At 65.3% G+C, this 15,697-nt stretch overlaps 3 protein-coding genes across 5 annotated transcripts; 2 read left to right on the forward strand and 1 right to left on the reverse strand.

The window, feature by feature from the left end:
* Nucleotides 1-1,749: 1,749 nt before the first annotated feature.
* On the reverse strand, nucleotides 1,750-3,758 carry LOC311610294 (uncharacterized protein C19orf85; the record flags this gene model as incomplete). Its single annotated transcript, XM_084861354.1, has 2 exons — nucleotides 1,750-2,266; nucleotides 3,586-3,758. 2 exons carry the CDS (start codon nucleotides 3,756-3,758, stop codon nucleotides 1,750-1,752), a joined length of 690 nt encoding a protein of 229 aa, XP_084717480.1.
* Nucleotides 3,759-6,445: 2,687 nt separating this feature from the next.
* ZNF628 (zinc finger protein 628) lies at nucleotides 6,446-12,509 on the forward strand. Of its 2 annotated transcripts, none has more exons than XM_084906294.1 (2): nucleotides 6,446-6,938; nucleotides 9,298-12,509. In XM_084906294.1, the coding sequence occupies exon 2, from the start codon at nucleotides 9,303-9,305 to the stop codon at nucleotides 12,396-12,398; it is 3,096 nt and encodes a 1,031-aa protein (XP_084762420.1). In that variant the 5' UTR covers nucleotides 6,446-6,938; nucleotides 9,298-9,302; the 3' UTR covers nucleotides 12,399-12,509. The 2 variants fall into 2 exon arrangements, with proteins under 2 accessions (XP_084762420.1, XP_084762421.1); XM_084906295.1 differs by lacking the exon at nucleotides 6,446-6,938 and adding an exon at nucleotides 6,962-8,406.
* A 111-nt stretch (nucleotides 12,510-12,620) lies between these two features.
* Nucleotides 12,621-15,166, forward strand: NAT14 (N-acetyltransferase 14 (putative)). Of its 2 annotated transcripts, XM_084906616.1 has the most exons (3): nucleotides 12,621-12,971; nucleotides 13,558-13,644; nucleotides 14,206-15,166. In XM_084906616.1, exons 2-3 carry the CDS (start codon nucleotides 13,573-13,575, stop codon nucleotides 14,752-14,754), a joined length of 621 nt encoding a protein of 206 aa, XP_084762742.1. In that variant the 5' UTR covers nucleotides 12,621-12,971; nucleotides 13,558-13,572; the 3' UTR covers nucleotides 14,755-15,166. The 2 variants fall into 2 exon arrangements, with proteins under 2 accessions (XP_084762742.1, XP_084762741.1); XM_084906615.1 differs by having other exon boundaries at nucleotides 12,621-13,644.
* Nucleotides 15,167-15,697: the final 531 nt, after the last annotated feature.

The following is a 15,697-nucleotide window of genomic DNA, read 5'->3' on the forward strand; positions in this document are numbered from 1 at the left end:
TGGCTCAATGGATAGAGCGCCGGCTTGGGGACTGAAGGGTCCTGGGTTCAATTCCGGTCAAGGGCATGTACCTTGGTTGCAGGCATATCCCTAGTAGGGGGTGTGCAAGGGGCAGCTGATCGAAGACTCTCATCGATTTTCTAACTCTCTATCTCTCTCCCTTCCTCTCTGTACAAAACCAATAAAAAATATATATATAAAAAAGTGTATGCAGAGCCCTAGCAGGTGTGGCTCAGTGGATAGAGCATCGGCCGGCAGACTGAAGGGTCCTGGGTTTGATTCTGGTCATATTCCCGGATTGTGGGCTTGATCCCCAGCCTGGGACGTGCAGGAGGCAGCCAATCAGCGATTTTCTCTCATCGTTGATGCTTCTATATATACCTCTCTTTCTCCTTCTCCCTTCCTCTCTGACATTAACAAAAAAATATATTTTTAAAAAGTAGCCATAACCGGTTTGGCTAAGTGGATAGAGCGTCAGCCTACGGACTGAAGGGTCCCGGGTTCAATTCCGGTCAAGGGCATGGACCTTGGTTGTGGGCACATCCCCGGTGGGAGGTGTGCAGGAGGCAGCTGATTGTGTTTCTCTCTTATTGATGGTTTTTTTAAAAAATATTTAATTTATTGCCGGGACTGGTTTGGCTCAATGGATAGAGCGTCGGCTTGGGGACTGAAAGGTCCCAGGTTCGATTCCAGTCAAGGGCATGTACCTCGGTTGCGGGCATATCCCCAGTAGGGGGTGTGCAAGAGGCAGCTGATCGATGACTCTCTCTCATCGATATTTCAGACTCTCTATCTCTCTCCCTTCCTCTCTGTACAAAATCAATAAAATATATTAAAAAATATATATATATTTAATTTATTTTTACAAAGAAGAAGGGAGGACAGAGAGTTAGAAACATCGATGAGAGAGAGTCATCGATCAGCTGCCTCTTGCACACCCCCCGCTGGGGATGGGCCCACAACCAAGGTACATGCCCTTGACCAGAATCGAACCCGGGACCCGTCAGTCCCCAGGCCGACGCTCTATCCACCGAGCCAAACCAGTTAGGGCTCTCATTGATGTTTCTAAGTCTCTCCCCCCTACCTTCCTCTCTGTAACAAATCAATAAAATATATATATTTAAAAAGTAAGCATGCTTTCCGAAACCAGTTTGGCTCAGTAGATAGAGCGTTGGTCTGTGGACTCAAGGGTCTCGGGTTCAATTCCGGTCAAGGGCATGTACGTTGGTTTTGGGCACATCCCCAGTAAGGGGTGTGCAAGAGGCAGTTGATCAATGTTTCTAACTCTCTCTTCCTCTCCCTCTAAAAAGTCAATAAAATATATTTAAAAGAATTTTTTTAAAGCAAGCATGCTTTAATTTTTGTCAGTCCCCTGATCTCCACCCCTCCCCCAATGTGAACTCCACAAACGCAGAGATGTCCTTTATTTTATTCACAGCTGAATCCCAGCACACAGTAGGTACTCCATGCATCCTTGCGAATAAATGAGATGAGACCAGACGTCAGGCAGAGATGAGCCGGGGCGACAGGGGGCTGGGGAGAAGGAAGGGAGGAGGAGGAGGGGGGACAGCAGGAGGGGCCTGCCTGGAAGAGGCAGAGGTGAGGCCCAGGCTGGGGGTGGGGGGGTCTGGCCTTGGGCCCTTTTCCCAGAAGTCGCCAGGAGAGGAGTGGGAGGGGCTGGGGGCTGCCGAGCTGTCCTGGGGGGGGCCTCGGGCTGGTGCAGGGCCTGAGCTGGGCTGTGTCTGGGCGTCATGGGAACCAGGCCCCCCAGTCCTCAGAGGCGCCCCAGTCCTCAGGGGCCGCCCAGCCCTCAGGGTCCCCCTGAGAAAGGTGAGCACAGGGCATCACCTCCCACCGGCCCCCCCAGGCGCCCTCGGAGGCCAGGAGCTGGGGCCCGCCCCGCAGGCCAGGCGGGTGCGGGTGCGGGGGCAGGGGCAGGGGGGCGCAGGGGCGCAGGCCCTCCGGGAGGTCTGGCTGGCCGCCTGCAGGCCGGGAAGGGCCGGCGGGCACCGGGGCCGGCTCCGGCTCCGGGGAGAGCTCGATGCTGGGGAGGAGGTCCAGGCCCGAGGCCTCCAGCGCGGCCAGGCTCAGGCGGGGGCCGGCCCGGGGCGCCTCCTCGCTGGGGGCCAGGGCGCGGGCCACGCCCAGGAAGGGGGACGGGGGTGGCGGGGGCGGTCTGCGGGGCAGCGGTCTCCGGGGAGGCGCCTCCTGGGACAGGATGGACAGGGCCAGGCGCTGGGTGGCAGCCTCGATCCTGGCAAACTGCCTGCGGAGGGAGACGGGCATCTGGGCATCGGCTGGGGGAGCGCCTCCTGGGCCCCAGCCGGGGAGCGGGGGTCCCTCCCTGCTCCCCCCCCCTCCTCCCCTGTGCTGCCTCCCTGCCCCCGGTCCCTCCTCCGGGGTCGGGCAGGTCCAGGTGTGTGAGCCCCTCTCTGCCAGCACCTGCACACTTTTGACATTTACTGATTTTTTAAAATATATATTTTGTTGATTTTTTACAGAGAGGAAGGGAGAGGGATAGAGTTAGAAACATCAATCAGCCGCTTCCTGCACACCTCCTGCTGGGGATGTGCCCGCAACCAAGATACATGCCCTTGACCAGAATCGAACCCGGGACCCTTCAGTCCGCAGGCCGAGGCTCTAGCCACTGAGCCACACTGGTTAGGGCTAATTTAAACTTCTTCTAATGCCACTTCTTTAAAGTAGACTCGCCCAGGCCGTGGCATTTTGTGGAAGAGCCACTCTCAAGGTGCCAAAGAGCCGCATGGGGCTCTGGAGCCGCAGTTTGCCGACAGCAGCATTAGGAGGTCAGGTTTCCATTCCCAGTCAGGGCTCCTGCCCAGGTTGTGGGCTTGACCCCCAGGGTGGGGCGTGCAGGAGGCAGCCCATCCATGATTCTCTCTGATCATGGATGCTTCTCTCTCTCCCTCTCCCTTCCTCTCTGAAATCAATAAAAATATAAATACATTCGCCGAAATCGGTTTAGTTCAGTGGATAGAGCATCAGCCTGTGGACTGAAAGGTCCCAGGTTCGATTCCGGTCAAGGGCATGTGTCTTGGTTGGGGGTGATAGGTCCTCCCTTCCTCCAGTTGATGGAGGGACGCAAACCCCACCTGCGGCCAGACATTCCTGAGCTCTGAACCACCCATCAGCGCCGGCCAAATACCCTAAGTCCCTAGGTCCCTAATCACTAATCAGCGTGTGCTGAGTGCCCTAAACCCCATCCCCTATCTCCCCTTCAAAGTACATGGACCCTGGCCCTCACTCTCTTCCTCTCTGTTTCTCTGGAAGCAGCTGGCAGTGGTACTCTTCTCAATAAAGCCTGTGTCCTGCCATCCCGGTCTCCGGCCCTCTCTGTTTCATCTTTCAGTGGGCACATCCCCAGAGGGAGTGTGCAGGAGGCAGCTGACCGATGTTTCTAACTGTCTATCCCTCTCCCTTCCTCTCTGTACAAAATCAATAAACATATTTTAATATATATAAACGAATCCCTGAGTGTTGACAGCTCCCAGCCCTGGGGGCCGCTCCTCGCCCCAGACTCAGGGCCCCGGCCCCTCCCCCTACCCCCTCTCCCCGCCCGCTCACCTGCAGATCTGATTGTGCAGGAACCGCCGGTGGTTGGGCCTCCTTTTGGGGGGCCGGGGCCGCCGGGGGTGCAGGGCCCGCAGCATGTGGGTGGCCGCCCTGCTCACAAAGGCGCACAGCTCGCGGGGGGTGGGCTCCGACACCCCAGGGGCGGCGGGCGCCCCGGGGTGCATGGCCTGGGCGCCCCGGGGTGACTGTCTTCTGTGTCCCTGCTGATCAGAGAGCTCCCCCAAATCGGAGTGGAGAGGCGGGCGGCCAGACTGGGCTCAGGGCTGCGGAGAGGACTGGCGGGGGGGCCTGGGGAGGGGGCAGGGCTCAGGGAATGAGGACGGGGCGTCCCCCCTGTGCCCTCCTGCCCCTGTGTCCTGGGAGCTGGCCCGGGTCCGAGGGACAGTGTGTGTGTGTGGGGGGGGGGGGACGGCTGACATAGGGAGGGGGCTGAGCGCTGAGCGGGGAGGGCCCAATTAGCACATAGCTGGCCCCGGGATCTGGGATCTGGGCCCGTGGCGGGTGGCGCAGAGCGAGGCGCCTGGAGATGCCAATTAAGGTGACAAAGGGCTCGCGTGGCGGAGGCGAGGGCAGGGCTGAGTCAACCGCAGCGGTTAGCGTGGAGGGCCCTCGATTAGGGGGCAGGGGCGGGGGAGGCAGGGGTGGGGGCTGGGAGGGAGGGGGTAGGGGCTGGGGTGCAGGCTGGGAAGGAGGGGCTGGAGGCTGGGGTGCAGGCTGGGAGGGAGGGGGGAGGGAGCTGGGAGGGAGGGGGGAGGGGGCTGGGGTGCAGGCTGGGAGGGAGGGGGGCTGGGGTGCAGGCCGGGCGGGGATGGGGTCCTCTTGCCTCTGGGTCGTAGGTGCAGGGTGCTGGCGGGTGGCAGCTGTCCTGGCCGCTGTTGCTCTGAGAGGCAGTAGGGGGTGTGGGAGCCCAGGAGGGGTGTGAGCTCAGGAAGGGGGAGGTGCCAGAACCGGTTTTGCTCAGTGGATAGAGAGTCGGCCTACGGACTGAAGGGTCCCGGGTTCGATTCCGGTCAGGGGCATGTTTCTTAGTTGCGGGCACATCCCCAGTGGGGAGTGTGCAGGAGGCAACTAATCGATGATTCTCTCTCATTGATGTTTCTAACTCTCTATCCTTCTCTCTTCCTCTCTGTGAAAAATCAATAAAATATATTAAAAAAAAAAAAAAAGAAGGGGGAGGTCAGGGGAGGGAAGGTGGGTGGGGGGAGATCAGGAGGTGGGTGAACGCTGTGGCACACCTGGAGCTCATCGCACAGCCCTCCCCTCAGTTCTCAGGTCAGGAGTGGGGAGGGGGGGTTCTCAGGGGCTGGAATCCAGGTGTTTCCCGAGCCTGGATTGAAGGGTCCCGGATTGAAGGGTAGAGCCCGCGACCGGAATCAAACCCAGGACCCTTCAGTCCACAGGGGAGACCGTGCCCTTAGTTCTCCGGCTTCCAGAGGCACCCTCCATGGCTCCTGCATCTTTTTATTTTTTATTTTATTTTTTAATTGATTCCAGAGAGGAAGGGAAACATCCATGATGAAGAATCACTGAATGACTGCCTCTGCACGCCCCCACGGGGACCGGGAACAGAGCCGCACTGTGGGAGACCCCACCCCTCATCCCCTTCCAGTCTGGGGAGGGGGACGCCCAGGCATTAGGACCAGCCCGAAGCCCAGCCCAGGCCTGACCCTCCCGCCTCCACCTGCTTCTCTGCGGCGTCCCTCCCCCAGCCCCAGACAGACTCCGTCTGTAAAAACGTACAGAGACCAAACTGGTGTGGCTCAGTGGATAGAGCGTCGGCCTGTGGACCGAAATGTCCCAGGTTCGATTCCGGTCAAGGGCATGTACCTTGGTTGTGGGCACATCCCCAGTAGGGGGAGTGTGTGTGTGTGTGGGGGGGGGAGGGGGGGTGTGCAGCAGGCAGCTGATCGATGTTTCTAACTCTATCCCTCTCCCTTCCTCTTCCTCTCTATAAAAAATAAAAACAAACCAAACAAACAAAAACACGTCTGGGAGAGACTATTTTGAAGAAGTGGCATTAGAAGAAGTTTGTTTAAAAAATGTGGCTCTCCAAAGACATTTCAGTCGTTGTGCTGTTGATATTCGGCTCTGTGGACTAATGAGTTTGCCGACCACTGGGCTAGGGGTAGGAGGGCCTTTGGGTCTTAGGGACAGCACTCTGGCTGAGGGGAAGGCCTGGGAGCAGTGGCCGTCATCAGGGTGGCGACAGCTGTCAGGTATGGGGCAGGGGAACCGGATGGATGGGGGGTGCTATTGGCTGTTTTTTTTTTTTTTTTTTTTTTTTTTTTTAAATATCTCTTTATTGAGTTCAGAGAGGAAGGGAGAGGGAGAGAGAGATAGAAACATCAATGACGAGAGAGAATCATTGATTGCCTGCCTCCTGCATGTGCTCTACTAGGGGTAGAGCCCGCGACCGGAATCGAACCCGGGACCCTTCAGTCCACAGTCTGACACGCTATCCATTGAACCAAACTGGCTAGGGCTCTATAGGCCCTTTTGCGTGGAGGCCAGGGATGCTGCTGACTGCCTGATCGAGCCCAAATGTCACTATTGTCCGGGCAGAGACACCCTGTTGCATGACCCGCAGCAAAGTCCATCCGAGTGGCTGCAAGCCGAGGCCAGCGCGGGGCTGAGCTTGGGAAGCAGGGAGCAGTCTGGGGCTCGGACTCGGTGCCTGGGCCGCCCCCGCTCTGCAGGGCGCGGACTCCCGCACAACCGCACCCAGGCCCGCAGCGGGAGGCCGGGACCTTGAACTCGGGTGACCTCTTCAGGCTGCAATCCCTGCTTGTCTCAGGTCTGGGAAGGGAGCCCCAGGGCTTGGGCGTGGCGACCAGTGACGACGACTGACCACACCCCTAGTGGGCGAGGCTTGCCCGAGCCACACCTCGGAGGAGGGTCTCTTGTCACAGATGAGAAGGGATCAGTACTGATAAGGGGGGGCGTCTGATCCTGCACCCAGACCCTGCTTTTCCTTGGACTGACCCCCACACCTCTGTCCAAGACCCGTTAGTCGGGGTCCGAGAAGAACTACAACTCCCAGGATGCCTTGCGCCCTAGGAGCCCGGGAAGCGGCCGCCAAGGCCAGAAGCCAATGGGAGGGGCGAGGATGAGGCTTCGGTGCACGTGGCGTCGTGACGCACCAACGGCGACGTCGGGGTTTGTGTGCGCGAGTGGCCGCCGATAAAGGTTGGGTGCCTCGCGCCGGGGGCCGTTGGGAGGGCGCGCGCCCCCGCCCCCCTCCCCGGCCCCCCACTCCTGCACCGCCGCCGCCCGGGCTCCGCCTTCCCGTCGGCCCCCGCGGGAGGTCTCTGGGTCTCCGCTCGTTCCCCGGGTCCGGACCGCAGGTGAGAGACCGGAGGGGTGGGGTGGGGGGAGGGACCGGAGGGCGGAGACGTTGGGGAAGCGGCGAGCGTGAAACCGGAAGGGATGCTTTAAAGGGAAGGGCGCTAATTCACCTCCGACTTTTATCGGCCGGGCCGGCTCCGCCCACTTAAAGGGCTAGAGGTTGCTTTTAAAAGGGGCGGGGCAGATCCTTCCTGCTTTCATTCTCCCCCTGTCCCCCACAAAAGGATTATCAAAGGCCTGTGACAGTGGCGAAGACATTTACAGAAAAAGTTTGGGCATCCAGATGTGCTTTAGCTCAACAAAGATGGAGATTGGGGTGCAGTAGGAACACCCTCTTAAAGGGGAAGTCAGGCCTGATGGAAGGGCGTGGTCCGACCCTTTGCAAGGGGTGCTCTTTTTTTTTTTTTTTTAAATATATTTTTTATTGATTTTATACAGAGAGGAAGGGAGAGAGATAGAGTTAGAAACATCGATGAGAGAGAGTCATCGATCAGCTGCCTCTTGCACACCCCCTACTGGGGATATGCCCACAACCAAGGTACATGCCCTTGACCGGAATCGAACCCGGGACCCTTCAGTCCCCAAGCCGACGCTCTATCCATTGAGCCAAACCGGTCCCGGCAGCAAGGGGTGCTCTTTACTGGATAAGTTGGGCCTTGGCCCTTCCAGAGCAGGATGCCTCTCCTTTGAGGCATGCCGGGCCTTCTGAACCGCACGGGCAGTGTCCTGGGAGAACTCTCTCTTTAAAAGGACGTGCTTACACTTTATTATTTTTTTAAATATGTTTTTATTGATTTCAGAGAGGAAGGGAGAGGGATAGATAGAAGCATCAACAATGAGAATCATTGATTCGATGCCTCCTACACGCCCCCTACTGGGGATCAAGCCTGCAACCCAGCATGTGCACTTGGCTGGGACCTTTCAGTACTCAGGCCGAGGCTCTATCCACTGAGCCACACCGGCCAAGGCCGAAGGTTTTAAAAAAACAACAAAACAAAACATATTTGTGTTGATTTCAGAGAGGAAGGGAGAGATAGAAACATCAATGATGAGAGAGAATCGCCTGCCTCCTGGACGCCCCCCACTGGCCATTGAGCTTGCAGCTCAGGTTATGTGCCCCGAGCCAGAATCAAACTTTGACCTCCAGGTTCATAGGTTGACGTGCAGCCATTGAGCCACACGAGCTGGGCAGTGGGGCAAGGCGTGATGGTTTTAAAAGATGAGAGACAGCTGGCCAATGTGGCTCAGTGCTTGAGCATCAACCTACCAACCAGAAGGTCACGGCTGGATTCCAGGTCAGGGCACAAGCCTGGGTTTCAGACTTGGGGTGGGGTGTGTTTGTGTGTGTGTGTGTGTGTGTGTGTGCAGGAGGCAGCGGATCGATAATTCTCTCTCATCCTTGATGTTTCTCTCCTCTCCCTCTCCCTTCCTCTCTGACATCAGTACAAATACCTGTGTTTGAAAAAGGTGAGAGACAGCTGGTGGTGACACGGATGGGCAGGCCCAGGCCATGAGGAACGTGGCGATAGGTGGGCCCAGAGGCAAGCGGTGGGGAGCGGACAGTGCGGGCTTCCCAGCCTCAGCCCCGCTGGCACTGACCCGCGTCACTCTGCCGTGGGGCCCTGCCCGGGCGCCCTGGGGTGCAGGCAGCATCCCTGGCCTCCCCCTCCTGCTGCTGGGAGCGCCTGCCGGTCCCGTCCACAACCTCACAACCGGCCATGGCCCGTGTGGCCTGGGCCAGGGCACCGGGGAGAAGCCCAGGAACCCAAGGGCATGATTGCAAGGGAGCCGGCAGCCCTGATGCTGGGAGAGGGGCAGGGAGGCCGGGGTGGGGCGGAGGCACAGGCTGAGGTCAGTGGACGGGAGAGCTGCGGGTGCAGGGAACTCCTGGCGGGTACCACGAGGGGTGCTGGGTGGGTAGGCGGTGGTGGAGGGGGCGGAGCTTGCAGGGGCTTCCGCTGCGCAAAGGTGTTGGGGGCCTGCAATCTGAGGGGGGCAGAGCAGAGGTGGGGGGAGGAAGGAGTCCTCTCAGGGAGAGGGACCTCGGGTCTGAGGAGTTTCAGCCTGGGGAGTGCTGGGGAGACCCCGCCTTTAAGGACACTGAGCACAGCCCTGCAGGCCAGGCCCAGCCCCCGGAGATGGCTGACCTAAGGCCAGGAGCCCCCTGGGTCCCAATTTGCCGGAAGTTTAGCACCGGAAGTCTCGCATCCCGGGGCAGACGGGGTCGCGGGGCCGCGATCGCAAGGGCGGCTCTGCACTGCGGTGGGTGGGCGGGGCCTGCATGGGTTGGAGCGGAGATGACCCTGCGTGTGGGTGGGGGGGCAGCACCCTCCCCTCACCCGGAACCCCCCCCCCCAGGTGTGATGGTCGGCTCCCACGCGGACATGGCGCCGGCCTCCACCGCGGAGGGCGCCGGGGAGAAGCCGGGCCCCGCCGCGCCGGCCCCGGCCGCCCAGTACGAGTGCGGCGAGTGCGGCAAGTCCTTCCGCTGGTCCTCGCGGCTCCTGCACCACCAGCGCACGCACACGGGCGAGCGGCCCTACAAGTGCCCCGACTGCCCCAAGGCCTTCAAGGGCTCGTCCGCCCTGCTCTACCACCAGCGCGGCCACACGGGCGAGCGGCCCTACCAGTGCCCCGACTGCCCCAAGGCCTTCAAGCGCTCGTCGCTGCTGCAGATCCACCGCAGCGTGCACACGGGCCTGCGCGCCTTCACCTGCGGCCAGTGCGGCCAGGCCTTCAAGTGGTCGTCGCACTACCAGTACCACCTGCGCCAGCACACGGGCGAGCGGCCCTACCCGTGCCCCGACTGCCCCAAGGCCTTCAAGAACTCGTCCAGCCTGCGGCGCCACCGCCACGTGCACACGGGCGAGCGGCCCTACAGCTGCGGCGTGTGCGGCAAGAGCTTCACGCAGAGCACCAACCTGCGGCAGCACCAGCGCGTGCACACGGGCGAGCGGCCCTTCCGCTGCCCGCTCTGCCCCAAGACCTTCACGCACTCCTCCAACCTGCAGCTGCACCAGCGCACCCACGGGGCCGCCCCCGCGCCCGCGCCCGCCCCCGCGCCCCCGCCGCCCAAGGTCTTCCCGGACGCCTACCTGCAGCCGGCCCTGCCCGCGCCCAGCCCGCCCGCGCCCCCGCCGCCCGCGCCCCCGCCTGCGCTGCCCGAGCTCTTCCTGGCCGCGGCCGAGACCACGGTGGAGCTGGTGTACCGCTGCGCCGGCTGCGAGCTGGGCTTCGGCAGCGAGGACCTGCTGCTGGAGCACCAGCCCTGCCCGGGGCCCGAGGCGCCGCCCGCGCCCCCGGACGCGCCCCCGGAGACCCCCAAGGCGGCCCCGCCGACGGCAGCCCCACAGCCGCAGCCCCCGCCCGCCGCCGCCCCCGGCTTCGCCTGCCTGCCCTGCGGGAAGTCCTTCCGGACGGTGGCCGGCCTCTCCCGCCACCAGCACAGCCACGGCGCGGCGGGCGGGCAGGCCTTCCGCTGCGGCAGCTGCGACGGCGCCTTCCCGCAGCTGGCCAGCCTCCTGGCGCACCAGCAGTGCCACGTGGAGGAGGCGGCGGCCGGGCGCCCGCCCCCGCAGGCCGAGGCGGCCGAGGTCACCTGCCCGCAGGAGCCGCTGGCGCCCGCCACGCCCGCCCCGCCGCCGCCCGCCCCGCCGCCCGCGCCCGCCGCCGCCGAGCGGCCCTACAAGTGCGCCGAGTGCGGCAAGGCCTTCAAGGGCTCCTCGGGGCTGCGCTACCACCTGCGGGACCACACGGGCGAGCGGCCCTACCAGTGCGGCGAGTGCGGCAAGGCCTTCAAGCGCTCGTCGCTGCTGGCCATCCACCAGCGCGTGCACACGGGCCTGCGCGCGTTCACGTGCGGCCAGTGCGGCCTCACCTTCAAGTGGTCGTCGCACTACCAGTACCACCTGCGGCTGCACACGGGCGAGCGGCCCTACGCCTGCGGCGAGTGCGGCAAGGCCTTCCGCAACACGTCGTGCCTGCGGCGCCACCGCCACGTGCACACGGGCGAGCGGCCCCACGCGTGCGGCGTGTGCGGCAAGAGCTTCGCGCAGACCTCCAACCTGCGGCAGCACCAGCGCGTGCACACGGGCGAGCGGCCCTTCCGCTGCCTGCTCTGCCCCAAGACCTTCACGCACTCCTCCAACCTGCTGCTGCACCAGCGCACCCACTCGGCCGAGCGCCCCTTCTCCTGCCCCGTCTGCGGCCGCAGCTTCGTCATGGCCGCCTACCTGCAGCGGCACCTGAGGACGCACGCCCCGCCCGCCCCCGCCGCGCCCGCCGCCGGCCCCCCGGCGCCCGCCCCGCTGGCCGCCGCCCCGGCCCCGCCGGCCACCCAGGACGTGCACGTGCTCCCCCACCTCCAGGCCACGCTGTCCCTGGAGGTGGCCGGGGGCCCGGGCCAGGCCCCGCCCCTGGGCCCCGCAGCCCCCAACTCGCAGACGTTCCTCCTGGTGCAGACCGCCCAGGGCCTGCAGCTCATCCCCAGCAGCGTGCAGCCCCCCACGCCCCCACCCCCGCCCCCGCCCCCCAAGCTCATCCTGTTGCCCTCCCCCAGTGCGGGGGCCGGAGGTGGCCAGGCGCGGCAGGGCCTGCGGGCGGTGGGGAAGGCCGGGCAGGGGCCTGGAGTAGTCTGGCTGCCGGGCCCTGGGGGGCTGGGGGTGCAGGGAGCGGGCAGCGTGGGGGCTAACGGCGCCGGGCAGAGCCTCATCCTCTTGCAGAATGTGGGCGGCGGGGACGGAGGGCCGCCGGAAGTGAGTGGGGTCCAGCTCCAGCCCCTGCGGCCAGCCCCGGAAGTGACCACCGTCCAGCTCCAGCCAGCCCCAGAGGTGACCACCGTCCAGCTCCAGCCGGCGCAGGAGGTGACCACGGTGCAGCTCCAGCCGGTGGCCGGCCAGCTGTCCAATCCCGGCGGCGGGGCTGTGACCACTGAGGCCCCCAACCTGCTGGTGGTCCAGAGTGGGGCTGCCGAGGACTTGCTGGCGGGCCCCGGGCCCGGGGACCCCGGGGAGGGCGAGGCCGCCGCGGGCGTGGTGCAGGACGTGCTCTTCGAGACGCTGCAGACGGACGAGGGCCTGCAGAGCGTCCTGGTGCTGAGCGGGGCGGACGGGGAGCAGACCCAGCTGTGCGTGCAGGAGGTGGAGACCCTGCCCTCGGGGTTGGCCGAGCCGCCGGCCCCCGGGCCTCCCGGGCAGAAGCTGCTCATCATCCGCAGCGCCCCGGCCTCCGAGCTGCTGGACCACAGCGGCGTGGGGGGCGGGGCCGCCACGCTGCAGCTGCTGGCCCCGCCGCCGCCCAGCCCCGCCCCGGCCCCCGCCGGCCTCCCCGCGGCTCCCGCCTCCCAGATGGTGCACGTGGTCCCCTCCGGGGCCGCGCCGGGGGGCATGGCCGCGCAGGGCCTGCCCTCCATCCAGATTGTCCAGACCCTGCCCGCGGTCCAGCTGGTGCACACATTTTAAGCGGAACCACTGGTCCCTTTCCCGCCTCTCAGACCCAGGCACACGGGCTGGGCTGGACCGGGCCGGGGGAACGGAGAGTGCGGCCGGGCCGCTAATAAAGACCAGAGTCTCCTGGCCTGCGCGCTGTTTTATTGGGGTGGGGGCGGTCCGGTGGGGTGGGGTGGGGGCATGTCGTGGCCATAGCCACGGCCTGGGACCTGGAGCTCACTCCTGCATGCGGCTTGCAGGCGCCTTGGAGCTGGTTACCCTCTAAGGATGCCCGTCACTAGAGGGGGGGGGGTGTGGACTCTAGAACCCTGGCCCACCTGTTCCTCACCCACACCCCCCCTCGGAGCGGTGCCTGGAGGATGCCTGCACCCCAGGGCGCCGAGCACAGCGGGCGGGGACGGAGGGCCCCCGGGTGGGCGAGTTCGGGAGCCAGTGAGCTCAGGAGGGTGACGCAGCCCGAGACGGATGACCAATGAGCATCCATCGCTCCCGTCAGCGCCCCTACACCACGCTCCGGTTGCTTAGCAACCCGGGAGCGAGCGTGCGAACCCCCTCCACGGCCGGTAAGTACCGCTCCCCGCCGGTGTCCGCCCCCATCGTCCTGCGGGCTGATCCCTGCTCTGTCCCTCCCGACCCCATCCCCGCGGAGGCTCCTCGCCGCCTTAGCCCTTCCGCCGCGCACAGGTGCCGGGGAGCCTGGCAACAGTTGCTAAGGCCTTGTAGGTACCGCCCCGCCCCCACAGTGCGCGAGTCTGACGTCACTTCCGCCAGCGGTCCCCCACCCCCCCCTTCTCGACCCTGCACCCCTACACCTTAACGGATCAGAGCGGCTCGCGGGGGTGTTTGCAGGTCCTTGTCCTGCGGCGACTGTGGGAGGGGCGTGGGGAGCGCGGTCCTTGCCCGGCCGCGGGCGGGGGTTCGCCGACCCCCCCCCCCCGCCCCGCAGGGCAGCCCCGCAGCCCAGGAGGGAGCCCCGTGCTGGCTGGCGTCCACGTGGTGGGGCATTTGGGGGCGGATCGCCGAACACCACGGCCCCTGGGTGGGGGTGCGGACCCGGGAGACGGCAGGAAGGTCGCTGGGTGGAGGGGGGGTCCCCCGGGATGCTCAGCGCCCTCGTCGGGGGCGCGTGGGGACCAGAGGGCCTGCCTGATGCTGACCTTGCTCCCCCCAGGTGCGCGGGGCTGCCATGGCCCCCAGCCACCTGTCGGTGCGGGAGATGAGGGAGGATGAGAAGGCCCTGGTGCTGGAGATGCTGAAGGTGAGGGCCCGGCCCGGCCCGGAGAGGCGGGCTCCTCCCGGGGCGCCTCCAGCGCGGCCCCCTCTCCCTCTGGCGCCTCCCTTCCCTCCCGTCCGGAGCTTGTAATAACGCCCGGGCTCTGGGGGACTCCGCCTCCCACCCCGCACTCTTCAGAGCAGCGGCCGGGCCTCAGCCCTGCGCTCCGGGCTCCTCTCCCGCGTCCAGAGCATGCGCGGTGTCTGGCCTGGACAGTCCCCTGTCCAGTTGTCCCGTCCTGACCTCGGCCTTCCCTGGTGCCTCCTGTTTGACCCTCCCCGGATGTGGGTGTCCCTGGCTCGCTCACTCATGCCAAGCCCAGTGTGTCACGTGTGGTGTTGGCCGGTGCCTAGAGCAAGTGGTCCTACTGTGCGCACAACCACCTACTGTGCGCGGGCTCCTCTTCCACAGGGCCACCCTCATGCCTTCTCTTCCCCTTTGGGTCCCCCTCTCAGGCGCCCCCTCTCCTAGTCCCGGTGCCCACAGGGACCCTGGTGTAACGGAAGGCCAGGCCCCTGGCTCTGACCCCCCCCCCCCCCCCCGCAGGCCGGCGTGAGGGACACGGAGAACCGCGTGGCCCTGCACGCCCTGACGCGGCCGCCCACCCTGCTGCTCCTGGCGGCGGCCAGCAGCGGCCTGCGCTTCGTCCTGGCCTCCTTCGCCCTGGCCCTGCTGCTGCCCGTGCTGCTGGCCGTGGTGGCCCTGAAGCTGGGCCTGCGGGCCCGCTGGGGCTCGCTGCCCCCGCCGGGCGGCCTGGGGGGGCCCTGGGTGGCGGTGCGCGGCTCGGGGGACGTGTGCGGGGTCCTGGCCCTGGCCCCCGGCTCCCACACGGGGGGCGGGGCCCGGGTCACCCGCCTCTCCGTCTCCCGCTGGCACCGCCGCCAGGGCGTGGGCCGGCGGCTGCTGGCCTTCGCCGAGGCCCGGGCGCGGGCCTGGGCGGGGGGCGCCGGCGAGCGCCGGGCCCGCCTGGTGGTGCCCGTGGCCGTGGCGGCCTGGGGCGTGGCGGGCATGCTGGAGGGCTGCGGCTACCAGGCCGAAGGGAGCTGGGGCTGCATGGGCTACGCGCTGGTGAGGGAGTTCAGCAAGGACCTGTGACTCCGGCCCGAGCACCTACTGTGCGCGTGACCACCTACTGTGCGCGGGCAGGTTCACCTCCTCCCTGCGCGCATCCCCAGCCTCGCCCAGGGCCCACCCCAGGCAGAGGCCCGTGTGTGTGGTGTGTGAACTCAGAGGGTGGCCTGCCCGCCTCTGGCCTCCATCTGTGCCGAGAGCCCTCCCGCCTGTCTCACTGCAAGATCTGTACCTCCCCAGCCCCCGGCCTGGGAGCCGCTCCGCCACCGGAGGAGAGGAAGCCGGACAAGTGTGACCCCCCCAAGAGTTAGGACTTGGGACAGGGGTTCCCCCACAAGCGGGGTGGGGTTTGATGCCCGTGTTTGAAGCAGCGGAGCAGAGCCTTGCCGGGGAGCCGTCTCCTGGAGAGGCTGCGAGGAGGAGGAGGAGGAGGAGGAGGAGGAGGAGGCGACAGACAGAGCAGCCCAGTGTCCCCCCCTCTCCCCCCCCCCCAGGTGGGAGCAGGGCGCACCCATCTGGTTTTTACACCGGCTGTTAATAAAGCCCGCCCCTCTCTGATGCCTTTTCCAGGCCGTCTCCGCGGCCTCCCCTGTCTGGCTCCTCCTTCCTCTGGAGTTGACATTAATCGTCGGGGTTGGGGTGGGGGGGGGGGTGCTGGCCTGGGAGCCGGGGAGCTGATGAGCTCACAGTGCCCGCTCCTAGCCAGCCGGCTGACTCACGCTCCCCATTACCCAAGTTTTCCGCCCCCCGCCGCCGCCGCCCGCCCGCCCTCTGCAGGGGAGTGCCGCCGCCCTCCCCGCCAGCCTCGACCTCCCTCCCTCCGTCCGCCGCCGCCCTCCGCCCTGTGCTCCTGGAGCGGACGGGGGCGGGGGGGGGCGGGGAGGGTGCACAGAGGTCCCCCGGATTGCACCCGGCCTGGAGAGGGCTTCCCAGGCCCAGGAGGTCCTTCCTGCTGTCTGGCTGGGAG

The sequence above is a fragment of the Pipistrellus hanaki genome (assembly GCF_964339955.1).
Source record: "Pipistrellus hanaki genome assembly, chromosome: 15".
Classification (NCBI taxonomy): Eukaryota; Metazoa; Chordata; class Mammalia; order Chiroptera; family Vespertilionidae; genus Pipistrellus; species Pipistrellus hanaki.